The sequence below is a fragment of the Arachis stenosperma genome, chromosome 1 (genome assembly GCF_014773155.1).
Source record: "Arachis stenosperma cultivar V10309 chromosome 1, arast.V10309.gnm1.PFL2, whole genome shotgun sequence".
Lineage (NCBI taxonomy): Eukaryota > Viridiplantae > Streptophyta > Magnoliopsida > Fabales > Fabaceae > Arachis > Arachis stenosperma.
Genome location: NC_080377.1, coordinates 97,955,751 through 97,969,772, shown reverse-complemented (window position 1 = coordinate 97,969,772; position 14,022 = coordinate 97,955,751). Strand labels below are relative to the sequence as shown.

The window sequence follows — 14,022 nt, the reverse complement described above, 5'->3', positions numbered from 1 at the left end:
AAGATTCGTTTTAAAGCTAATTCAATTCTCTATAAATTTGTCTAATAGCTATTTCCAAATTCCAAACGTAAAAAACGTTATAGAGCTCACAAAGTGACAATTCAGATTGAAGATTTCTCCTAAAATAATCTGCACATACCTGAGAGCTACTTGATCCTTCTTTTCTCATTCTATTCCCTTTTTCTATACAAAACATTCTAGTATACACAAAGTCTAGCTATGAAACAAGTCTCTCTACACTAACAAACCGCATCTATTTACATCGAAATATCTATCAGAACTTTACTCGAGGTAGGAGATTTTATGCTAATTTTTATATGTCATATCTTAAATGTTTTTTAATATGAATGTTAGCATTGCATGTCATGATATAATGTTTCTCATACACATTATGCATTCTAATAACAATCCTATGTGCGTTAAAGAACCGAGGAAATGATCCTTCGGTAAGGGAAGGTGACCTCCAAAGACAAGATAATTGAGATGATCCTTCGGTAAGAGAAGGTGATCGGCAAACCTTTGGGATAAGAACCTTCTGTATGGGAAGGGGACTATCCCATCAATTTTATATAATAATATATCTTTGTTGATATGACTCCCTTCTTGTGTATGTCTAAATAACCTTGATTATAAATTGAATTGAAGGAATGATCCTTCGGTAAGGGAAGGTGACCCTCAAAAACAAGATATTGATATAATCCTTCGATAAGGAAAGGTGATCGCCAAAACGTTTGGGATAAGAACCTTGGTAAGGGAAGGGACTCCCACCTTTTATACCGGTTTGAACTCAATACCTTCCATAAAAGCTACGAGAAAAAGTAATGAAAAGCACAATGAAAAGTGTGATTATGATTGTTCTTCTTTTATCATTTTTTAATTTATGATTATGTTTATTATTTCATTAAAAGATCCTTCTTTTATTCAAAGTTCCTTTTGATTCATGATATTGATTATGATCTTTATTTTATTTAAATATATTCTGTTTATTATTCTTCTCTTATTTATCATTTATTTTGTCTTACTTTATGGCCTATGAGAACATTAAACTAAAGTTTATGAGTTTACATGTTTTAACGCTATAGGCATTTTGTATGCATCACACATGTCATAACATAAATAAATGAGAAGCATCTAAAAGTCACACCACTCCGACTAACCAAGACTTTTGAAAATAATAATTGAACAACATTGCATCATCACTGTTTTTATTTTAAAACTCAGAGTGGCTGGGATGAATATGATGACACCATATAGATAAACTATTGAGAAACTTTTGTTTCTCACCCCTCTCTCCATACCATCTTATTTTAGCCATAGTTATACAAATTAAGAGAGTTAGGACTTTTTGTGTGTCTTGTCTTATTGAGTGATTGCAAATTGTTTATAATTATTTGGTATGAGTAAAACTTGTCATTGTTATGCCTTCATAGTTTAGCATGTCCGTTTTTCATGTTAGTATTTTTAGATCCACTTATATTTTTCAACTAATAACTATTCTAATAAAAACTAATTATCCAAATAAAACTTAACTCAATTTAAAAGCATTAGAGTGTTAAAAAAACGCACTCAACCTAACGATAGAAAATGGGTGTTTTGAGAGATGGAAATAAGGGAACACAAGAACATACTATAAGTAAAATTAAGTATTTAAAATTTTTAAAAAAGAAATCTTGTTAGTGCACCTATCCGTCAAAATCATAAGACTCGATCTTGACGCAATGTGTGATAACAGCAAGAGAAGCAAGGGAATCAACTAATCAAACTAGTTGGAGAATTCTTGTGAACTACTCAACTTACAGCACCAGCCTCTCTAGACCCAAAAAGGGAAAAGAACTCAAGTTCCAACGAGTAACAGAGTGGTTAAAGTACAGAGTAACAAAGAGTAACGATTCGCTTCCTCATATCTACATTTCATCATTTCAATATACGAAGTGCATCAACAGATGACCCAAACATTTGACATTGGTCATGTAGTCATATCTATTATCCTCAATGGAAGTATATTAAACCAAATGATATAAGGGCCTAGGGAGCAAATGAGAAGAAAATGCATTAAGTTCTTCAAATAGATTCAAGTCCATTATAATTAACGGTCATAATAGGCTAGGAAACGCAATAACTTTATATCCCATAAATAAAGTTGGTTAGGCACAAACATATTCAAAAGCTTATATTCTGGTAAAAGCCTAGGCTGCAAACAGGAGCAAAACCAGTAACAACTTCATTAAATCCCTACCCTTCCAGTTTCCAAAGATAAATGGATGATCTGCAAAAGAAACACTCCTAGCAACCTTACAACAAAATAACTGGTGATACCAAACACTCTCAGCAACATGATAAAAGAAGTAAATAAATGACATGTACATAAAACTGTTTCAAGTAAAAGCAGTGATTCTCTGGTACTCCCTAACAATTAGCTTTCTTGTGTATTTTTCCACTTCTAATAGCTCAAGGCCTTCTGATTGCAAAGTGACATTTCAGCAACTGCTGCTACTTAACAAACTTACCAAACAATCAAGAATAATCTGACTTAATAATATATTAATGTTAGTGTCAATGTGTCATTGAGGCCCCACGCTTCAGCTCCTTTCGAAACATCAACTCAGATTTAGTTATTTGACACACCTTAGACGTATGTGTAAGACTTACCACTGTTCCACAGTGTCACTTTCATCTGTTTTAACATCCAATTAGTTGGAAAGACAACCAAAAGAGGTACAGCATATACATGAAAGGTAAGAATAATAATAATCCTTTGTTAACCCTTGGGAGATGAGGCTTAAAAAATGGATTATGTTCTCTTAGGATCAAATCTTCTTAAATTGAGGAGCAGCTTAATAGAAGAAAAGATTGTGCAACCTTTAGAACACAATGCAAAATCAAAATCATTAGTACCTTTCATGTGAACAAGTTCCATTGTCCACAGGATGCAAAACCCAATTAGAAACCATAAGAGAGCTAAAGAGAAAGATTAGGTGAAAATCATGCAAGTTATAGAGTTGGGAATATAACCAAAGATGAAACAGTATAGAAATTTACGAGAGATAAATATCTATAATTATCCGCCAAGTGAGTCACTCGTTCTCATATTTCATTATAAGCAGCAAGGGAAAATGATTTTCATTCCAAAATTTCAACCTGTCCACATTCCATCCTCTCAACCAAGTAGATCCCAGTTGTCATCTAGTTTGATTAGGTCAACAATTGATTTCTATTAACAATTATTCTACTACACTATTTCACATCAGATCTATGATTGAACTTGCCTATTTTAGAGGTATCTTGGGTGATAACACTACATTAAGGCCTAAGGGTATGTTTGGTCAGGGGAAAAGTAGGAGTAAACATTACCTAAATGAGTTTCATGTGTATACACAGCAAGCATGATGACTTGATGGTGTTAGATTGAAATCAATTATAACTAATCAAGCACCAATCACAAGAATATACAGAAGGATAACATATTCAGTGACCGACTCTAAATCAGACCCAAAACAATACTTGGCATTATGGCAATGCCATATGATATTTCCATACCTTAGAAAACTTGAAAACCTTAATAATCAGCCTTCAATTTTATAACTACCACAAGTATCTTGATTCCTAGAAAATATTAAAAAGGAAAGCCATAAACAATGCTTAAATAACAAATATATTCAGAATATTTCTGCACCACATTCAACAGTGAAAACAGCCCAGACACAATTTGTTGAACAAGAATAAAGATTTGTGTTTCAAGTATTTTAGTGACCTATTGCTAACACATTACATAATACTTAATAATAAGCAATCAGACAAGAAATATACAAAATTTCCCCATCATATCGTTTCCAAAACATCAAGCCAAAAACTTTCCCTGACTCTTCCATCCACAAGCAACACGGTGAATTAGCTTAAAGACCATTAGCATCTACCCTAAACACATCATACACTGTTACAGTAACAAAATATGGAAATGAGACGGGGTAAAAAATCAAAAAGCCAGAAAATGGGACAGCCTCTAAAGTAATTAGAAACAAAATGTAAAAGAGAAAAAGGAGCCACGAAAAAATCCATCACAACACATGCAAACGTAAAATTTACTAAATCTAAAATACATACACGTTCAATTAAACATGATGACAAAGATCTCCAACATATAAGGATTTGGAGTACAGGAACTAAGCTATACAAATGCAAATAAGTGGAAACAGGCACAAAGTATATAAGCCACAAAATAATGTAAACAGTTTAAATGTATTGAATTTCTATACCGCCTTATGTATTCACATACCAACGTGACTATTCTACATTAACACATGCACCATAAGATCAAATGAGAAACAACTTGATTTTTATGGTGCTCGGAAAAAAAAAACCATAACCCCTACACCAACTAGGCCTATGAAAATTAGTTATTTCGATCTAAAAATACAAACGATGCAGGAATGCAAAAAAGAAGGAAAAGGAGAGACCACAGCCATACACAACTCAACTGAAAACAGATAGAGCTCCCTCAAGACCTTTCGACCATGCTACAAGATCGAGCCAACCGAAGGGTGAGACTGCCTCCAAGCACACTAGGCTCCGTCTCAACAACAGCTTCGCACTCATAAGGCTTCCTGCAGCCAGGGCAGCGAGCATCTTCTTCAAGAATCCTCTTATGGCAAAAGAGGCAAAGCCGAAAGCCACACAAGCAAGGCAAGAAACTCGTGTCTGTCAAATCGAGATCCTCACAGCATATAGGACATGATGATGGCATAGCAGAGCGACTCCAAAGGACACCACCACCACAACGTCGGTCGGAGATTGGCAAGCTGTGCTGCTTGGACAAATTGGGCAAACTCGGGGGTCGAAATGCATCATCAGCCCTCCAAGCTCGGCAATTACCAGTCCAAGGAACCAAATTAGTACTCTCAGGTTTCAAATTCCGAGACCCTGAATTCGGCCCCCTGTTTGGATCTTCACAGTTCGATGAAGCCATTTGCACAGCGGATTCATCGCCGTGTGAAGGAGGTGAATCAGAACAAGGGTTCTGGCGCTTGTCATTGGCGGCTAGAGCATCTGCCACAGCCTCCCAATCATCCAAGCAACCATCATCACCTTCTTCTTCCCCTCCTCCTTCCTCTTCTTCATCGTCATCTTCTTCTGTTATGTTCCCAGAGCAACACCCAGCGCTGCTGTAACTACTGCTGCTCCTACTGCTACTGCTCCCGCTACTGCTGCCACTGCTTCCAGTGAAATTCGTCCCAGAATCATTGCCTGTGGGGCTGTTAGCTGGTGATTCCGAATCGCTGTGTTGATGGATCAACCCGTCGTCTTCTTCCACCCTGTGCCTAGTCTCCAACTGCTCCAGCGGACGCTTGCCATGATTCCCGGCTGACAATGGCAGCTCGTGGCCATCACTGTCGATTACATCCTTGCACCCCTTGCTCTTGACAGAACCTGATAAAAAACTCAACAAATCCGAATCGAACAGGATAGAAAAAATCATAAACATTTTTATCATCCTCACTTACCTTGGGATAACCATTGCTCACGACGCGCTTCAATTTTGTTCTGTTTCAATTTTGCAGACCTGTTGGTCTGGAACCCAAAGAAAATCAAGATTAGGTTAATTCGAACAGGGAGAGGAGAAATAAATGCGCATAGAGTACGAAAACATAAACAAAATCAAAATAAAAATCGAAATACAAAAAATTTCGAAAAATCCTTACCCTCTTCTTCTTGCCGAGGTTCTTAGTGTTTGCAGCTGAAGGAATAAGAGCGGCGGGAACTGAATCAGAAACCATGGCTGAAACTGCTGTATTGGATTTTCGACTAATCGGAGATTCGGAAAAACCCTAATTTGCAAATGAGAAGCAGCGACGATAGAAAATTCTAGAGAGAGAAACGTGAGAAAGAGAATAACAATGGATAACGAAAATTCCTCTGTGATCCTCTCTCGCTCTTTTTCGCATCAGAGAAAAATAAAGAATTGAGAGTCCAGGCTCAGTTTTTATATAGGATACATAATTACGTAAATACCCTCTCAATGTCTCTATTCTCGAGGCCATTAACTTAACGGTGTGTGTGGAAATTTGACGCTGAATAAGGGTAATGTACGGAAATAGAAAGATGTACGAGATTGCAAAACGACGTCGTGAAATTCAAAAAAATCTGTAGTTCAAATTTCCTGATATTATCCAGTATTTTTAATTTAATTTCTTAATAATCAATAAAAAAACTAAATAGCCAAATTGAATAATTTTTAAATCTAACTGGGATTTTCTTTTCTAAGAATTAAATTAGGAACCATATGATAATTATTTTAGGATAGATATAGAGAATGAGATATTAGGTAATACAAACATAATTTAAAAAAAATATATTTTTATTTTAAATAAATGTATGTAAAGTTGTTCATTAAAAAAATAAGAACACAATTAAATAATTTTAGGTGATACTTATTATTTTTGTTTTCTTGTTTTTTACAGGCTATTATAGAATTGTGTGAATTTAATGTGCAGTATGCAAGATTACGTGAGCATGGTAAGACTTACACTCAGTGGTTCGATTGAATTCCTCGACAACAATATGCTTTGGCGTTTAACAATGGATTTCACTGAAATTATATGACCACAAACCTAGTAGAGTGATATACGTAGTCTTAAGCACGGCAGGCTTTATGGAGGCCAGGGTCAATCAAAATAGATGCCTCATTGTGTTGGATCAACTGCTGGTAATTTTGCACCTAATTCTTAGTAAATTCGATATTTACTTACTTGTTCTATTGGATTATGTACTACATTATGAACTGAATAAAATATTATGTTATGAAATATTTGTGTATTAGATTTTGTTGTAAGCTTATAAAAATTTATAAAAGTTACAATAGTAATCTTATAATAATAGATGAATAACAATTATAAAAATTGCTTACTAAATGTTTTTTTTTTTACAAATTTAGTATATTTTTTAACTAACTTTTATTTTTTGTGAAAGGGGTATATCTATTTGTGTTTCTACTTGTTGGGTCAATCCTCAAGTTATACCTTTTACCATGTACATCTGAAGTATGGGAATTTTTCGCACTTTTTACCCCATTTGCATCTTTCGCCTCTTTTGCACCTTCTGCACCACCTATATAGCATCAAGAACCACAATGATAAATACACTAATCCAGCAGAACGAACATTAACAATAGTTAAGAATAATAATACATTATTACCTGCATCGTCATCACCATTGCTATTAGCATCACTGTCGTCCTCGCCATCATTATCAGCCTCCGCCATTGGCGCTTGTACTTGGAGAAAATTAACAACATTACTGCGACCAATCTCTCTAGCGACCTCTAGATTGAATCACTCCGTATCGAGTCAACAGACCTTCTAACCCAATTGCGTGGAAAGGGGCTACTACGTTGTAGTCTAAATCTACAAATGATCGATCTCGAGCAATTTGAGGCGATTGTCGATTAGACTGTGGTGCCTGCTTGTTAACTTCAGGAGGTTACGGCTAGGATTGTTGCACTTGCAGGGGAAGGTCGAAGAACAATTGATTTACATATTGCGACATGTCTATTTAAGGCACCAACTAATACAACTAACGGTTTAAAGATTGCTCAGCTGTGTCTTTTTGCTGTGATATAGAGGGTCGATAATATGCCTGATAGGGTGGCATGTGTAGTGAGTGTTAATGAGCGAAAATTAAAGCTCACGGATATCGACAAGTGCTCCAAATCGTTCAAGTAATACCATAGTGAGTGAATATTGTTCCCACGAGGATTAAAGGATTGAGAAAGCAAATATCATACTAAATACCAAATTAGATTGATAAGGGCAAAACTTGTATGTTGCTTGGAATCTTGAGTGCTTGAGAGATAGTGAACTTGGATGTTGACTGAGAGAAGACAATGATAGTGAGAGTCAATGACTTCGAAGATGTATGCTCTTAGAAAAACCAAACCTTATTTACTTATTTTGAAGTATGTAAAGATCTTTCACGACAAATTTTTAGTAACTAATTTCTAATTCCTTGGCTTCTCAATTTCTCTTTAATTAACTAGTCATCAGTTAATCAATTAAAGAGGTTAAGTATAAAAACTGATTTAGTTTCTAATAAGATTTAAAAGTAGTCTTTAGGTCAAATTATGTGTCACATATTCAAATTAGTCCTATCTAGTTAAACCTTAGAAGAAAACATAATTTTCAAAAGTTGTTCTAATTCGAATTATATGTCACTTATTCAAAATTAGAGTGATTGAAAATCATGTATATGTCGTACACTAATTGAACCACTATTCCTAGCCGAATTCAAAGAGTCATATGAAAGAGTTTTCAAGTTTTTAATTCAAATCTTAAAATTTTTAAATATAATAAAAGAATTCAAAACATGATTAGCATACCTTTCGATACCATTAAGCCGTTAAGGGATGAAGAATGGATAACTCAATCATAAATAGATCAATGCAAGAGTTTAAAATAAAATAAACTTAGATTAATAATCCATAAAAAACATAAACAGAGCTTCAAACCCTTTGACAAAGAATTAGTTACCCATGAAAGAAAAACAAGAAGAAAATTGTGCTAAGGAACGGAGGGTTGTTCTCTCTGTGAACAAAGTTCCCTTATTTATATCCTAATTCTAGAATTCAAATTCAAACAATCTTAATCTCATCTTTTGGAGAGAAAGATAAGATAACTAATTACTGAATTCAAATTCAAATCAAAACAATAATTCAAATTAAATCCTAACAACCAAATCTTTTATGTTTCTAGAAAGAATTAATAACTAATCCTCTAAAGTTTTGAATATCTTGGATATGATTAAGGCTTCTAATGAGGTAGGTAATTGAAATTGGACCTTAATTATTGCATCTTGAGAGTTGGAATTATCTTTACGCTAAACTTATTCTAGAGGTTATTGGGCATAAGCCCAAAGTTCACTTCCAGTGAGCGCACATGCCGGGCGTGTGTCTTGGAAGCTTAGAGGACCGCCCAGCGGATGAAAGGGAAAAGCAGGGACCGCCGGGCGTATGGTATGGCCACTAGGCATGTAAGGAATGAATGGGGGTGGCCATCGGGCGTGTGGATTGGCTGCCAGGCGTGTGAGCCTGGCTGCCGAGCGTGCCTCTGTGTGTTTCTTGGCTCCAGTTCCTTTTTTCTTAAGGTACGATTTTGTTTTTTAAGCCACGTTTTTGTTATACTTGTGTTTTTTTGTAAAAAAAAGTTTCGATTCTTGTCTGTTTTTGAGCTATAAACTCTTGAAAACATAGAAACACTATTCTAACTCCAAATATTTGATTATTTATGAAATTCAATTAGAAAATATAAGAAATTTGATTAAACCCTAAGAAAATAGATGAAAAAGAACCTTAAAAATCGTTTAAGATAATGTGTCATCAGGTGTGAGTAGGGGAATAACTGACTGAAGAATAATGGTCCAGACTCAGTGTATGGTTGTGTGTACGTGTAAGTGGTGTGGAAAGGAAGTTGGCAGTTGGTATGGGTGCATGATGAGTTGTGGCTGTTGTTGTGATTGTGCCTGTTGCTGTAGTTGTTGCTGTGGAACATAACCAGTCAATCATAGATGAGCTTCATATGTCTCATTGTATCATTGTATATACTAATCAGATGCTTAACAGTGTAGTACAGGATCACTAACTAGAACGAAAGTCAAACAGTTTGTCTATCTCATAATGTATATAGAATGCTCAACATTTCAATTTTTGTTCATCGGTCCAGTCAGGACCACGTTGTGAGCTTCTACAAGATGAGTAGCTTCTCCAGGAACTTTCTACGATAAATTGAACTGCCTCCTTACCTTATCTGATGCATACCACTCAATACACTCAAATGATATTAGTGGCACGGTTGCACTCCATATTAAGCGATGCTACAAGATGTCATTTGGAGCGACAATGTTCCCATACGATCATGACTGTACGAGTTCCACACAAACTGCAAAAATATAACAAAACAAATGTATAAATATAAATACAAAATAATTCACAATAATACTAAGAACTCTATTAAATAGAACAAAAAAATTACCCCGTCTGTAGGAATATCATCTAGCAATTGCCTGATATATATAAGAGATGGTCCACTTTTTGTATCCATAAAATTTCTATTATTCAAAATTAATACATTTAAGTAATATATTTAAATAATACATATTAGATAATATATATATTAATATATTATATTAAATAATTTTACCTGCATGCAAACAAAAAATTTTGCTGTGATCGCACTGGTTTAGAAACGGTAACCGATCTAAGCCCATACACATAGAATCGCCAAAGGGCCATCCACTTCCTTACAATCATAACATGATGCTCGACATAATACTCTATACAAATGTACTAGGCAAGTCAATCCCAACTAAAGCCCCTAATCTCAGAAAAATTTTAGAGTACAGGCAAGAACTTCCAGTGTATCGACAATCCTAACTTGTCACAAAATAAATTTGTCTCAAATAACAACAATATGTGAATTTTTACGTACATTTATTTGCCAAATACGGTATCCAACTGCATACGCTGCTTTATGGTGCGAAGTCATGCAATTGCAAGCTTGATACTGCTTCCTTTATGATCAGTCGCAGTAGGTTCAATGCTAAATTACATCATGAATTCATTTTTCACATGAGTAGTGCTACTATCTGTAATCATGACAATGACATACTATCTGTTGGAAGTCCAAATATTATTGTAATAATTTTCAAGGTAATCGTGCATTTACCGCGTGAAAGATGAAACGTATGGATTTCTGAATGCCACCGTTTAATTAAGGCAAATAAGTGCATTGTGTAAAGTAAGTTTTTCAATATGAGATGTGTGATAGAATCTAATATCCTATAACTTGATTTCAACTTGGGAATCATATACATCTTGGTGGAGATAGCTTGATTCCAAATTTCTTGATATTTAAAACAAATCGAAAAATATAATCAATAATAATGAAAATAAATAGATGAATAAACAAATAAATAAACAAAAATAAAAAATAATTACATATGGTGGATGCTCAAGGTATTTAATAATGTGATATTTAGGACGCGTAATGTCACGAACCATCTTCTTTTATTCTTTTTGAAAAAAAAAATTATTATATTATATAATTTATATTTAATATATATCTAGTATTTCTTTGACATTAAATAAATAAATAAAGGTATATTAAATAATATTACATATAATATTATTTAAAAATTAAAAACATTATTACAAATTATTATTTCAATAATAATATATTAAATAACACATCAAATAATATTAAAAATTACTAAAATATAAATATATTTAAATATATGTTTAGTTAAAATATTTTAAATACTTTTAACATTATATATATAATGTATATTTAATCTTAGATTTAATATCATATAAAATATATTTGATATACCTAAAATACTTTTGAATATATGTTTAATTATATCCAATATTATATAAAATATATGCGTAAATACATTAAAATGTATATTTAAATATATAATAATTTTCGGTTTTGAAATAAACAACATATCCCACTTTAAAATATATTAAATATAAGTGTAATAATACATTAAATAAAATATATTCAAAAATATTTAAACAATATATGACATCAAATCTTATATTTTTTATACATGTAAATAATATATGTAAACAATATATATTAACATATTATATTAGATATGTTTAATATAATTTTAAATATATGAAATATATATAAATAATATATTTAAACAATATATCAAGGTTCTGAAAATTGAACCAATTATCAAACTACTTTAACTATTGATTTACTTATTTATTTGTTTAACTGATTTGACCGTAATTCAACGAAAAATCATTTTATAATCAAATAATAAATAAAAAAAATTAACTAACAACATATTATAGGGAATTAGTGATTACATTATATTATATCAAAACTATATCATTATTCATTTAATAAACTCCTTTAGTACCTCTTGATCTCTCAAATTCCATCTGCAGATATTTCTCAATTTTAGAATTAGTGTCCTGTCTTTGTTTTTTTTTTTTCTTTTTTTTGATTCAACATAATCTTTTATAATGACAACAATTATTACTTATTACTTATTAGTAAAACTAAGACATGATGTAGTTAGTTAGTAAGTAGTGGTAATTAACCTGTAAATTAGAATTTGTTTCAGATTTTGTGAGATCATCTAATATTTTGTCACTATCATTTTCATTTTTTTTAAGTGCTTTAGCTACAAGCTCCCTCTCAAACCTACTATAATTGTAATTAGCAACAGCAAATTTTAAGAAAACAAAGCTAAAAATGAATGATAATTTATTGACCCAATAAAGACTAATTTATCCCATTTTGAAAGATCAACAGGCTTCTTCAGAGGTATAATCTGATGAATCTATATTTGATGATAAATTTTGTTTTGATTTGAGTGGATTTTATCATATAAATCCATATTTATTCACCTAAATAGTATGTTTTTGTGTTTTCTCTCTAAATTATGTCCAATTGTTAAAATATGCTATTTTATGTTTATTTTAATCAATTTTATTCCACTTTTATTCCATTCGATGCCTTGATATTTTTATGAGTGATTTTAGGTGTAATGGGTAGGAATGACTTGATAAGAGTGGAAGAGAAGCATGCAATTGGAAAAAAAACAAAAAAAAAACAAAAGAGAAGTACACAGCCAAGTGTGCGTATGCACAACCCTCTGTGCGTACGCACAAGAGGAAATCAGCAAGTGTGCGTAAGCACACACCTGTGCGTACGCACAAGTCCCAGCGCGTGACTTTATTAAAAAATCACGTGGCTCGCGAATTGGGAGGTTTCCAGGCCCATTTCTAAAGGGTTTGAGGCATATATAGAAGGGCTATCAATACCATACACTATATAACACACTTAGGCATAGTTTTAGATAGTTTTAGGTAGTTTTTTAGCTTAGGTTTTCTCTCAATTTTCTTAGAGTTTAGTTAGGGTTTATACTACAAGTTTTCATTTTCCAATTTTGATCTTGGATTCTAGCTATTTCCATTGTAAGTATTTCTTAATTTTCTCTTTTATTACATTACTTATTCTACACTTTCTTATATTTTAATTTTCTTTACCAATACATATATGCTTTTGCAGTTATAATTTATAGTTGATGAATTTGATGTTTAGTGGTTACTATATGTTTGTTGAGCTGCCATTGTTGATTCTATTCATTGGTTGTTCATAGTTTCAAGTAGTTTTACAATTTTGCCATGTTTTGTGAATATGTCTACCATGTGTTTGTTGAAATGCTAATTTTAATTATGAGGGTAAATTTTCACTCCTTGATTTGGAAAAAATGAGTATATGGGATACTAGAGTCATAATATCCGACATTTAGTGATAATTCTTGGATTGTTAGTTGTTATTATTTCTACTAACGCTAGCTTTTTACTAAGGTAATTAGTAAGTTAGCTAGGATTTGTGGATTTAGAACAACTATGCTCACTTGACTTACTCTTCGATGTTAAGGGTTGACTAGGTGAGATTAATTCATTATAATTATCATAGTTGTGGTTTTGACAAGGAAGGGATTCCCTAAGTCATCCCAAGCCAAGGCTTCCATTTATGTTTTGAACCACGCTTCAATCTTTTTAAGCTTTACTTGTTTATACCATATAGATAGTTCTTTAATTCCTTTATTAGTTTATTAATTGCAATTTTGATTGTTCTTTAATTCCTTTAATTGTTTGCCTCATTATTGAAAACCTCCTTGATTTCACAACTAAATTTATGCACTTGTGGTCTCTAGTTCTTAGAAAAGACGACCCGAGATTTAAAACTCTCGATTATTTTGGTTTAATTTGAATTGTGACAAATCCTTTTAATTAAACTTTGATGTTTGGAATTTAATTGCCGGTTTGGACTATGCTATCAACGAAGTGATTTTTATTTTGAGAAATTTTAAACCGGCACAAATCCTATTCATCGAACCCCATACTGCTTTTGCCTAACAGATTCACCAACATAATCAGAAAGAATTGGTACAAGTTTATAATAATAATAATAATAATAATAATAATAATAATAATAATAATAATAA

General features: G+C 32.6%; 1 protein-coding gene across 1 annotated transcript; it reads right to left on the bottom strand.

Moving 5' to 3' along the window:
• Nucleotides 1–4,217: 4,217 nt before the first annotated feature.
• LOC130936007 (uncharacterized) lies at nucleotides 4,218–5,936 on the bottom strand. Its single transcript, XM_057865971.1, has 3 exons — nucleotides 5,697–5,936; nucleotides 5,499–5,565; nucleotides 4,218–5,424 (listed from the first exon to the last, which is right to left on the bottom strand). The coding sequence occupies exons 1-3, from the start codon at nucleotides 5,769–5,771 to the stop codon at nucleotides 4,496–4,498; spliced, it is 1,071 nt and encodes a 356-aa protein (XP_057721954.1). The 5' UTR covers nucleotides 5,772–5,936; the 3' UTR covers nucleotides 4,218–4,495.
• Nucleotides 5,937–14,022: the final 8,086 nt, after the last annotated feature.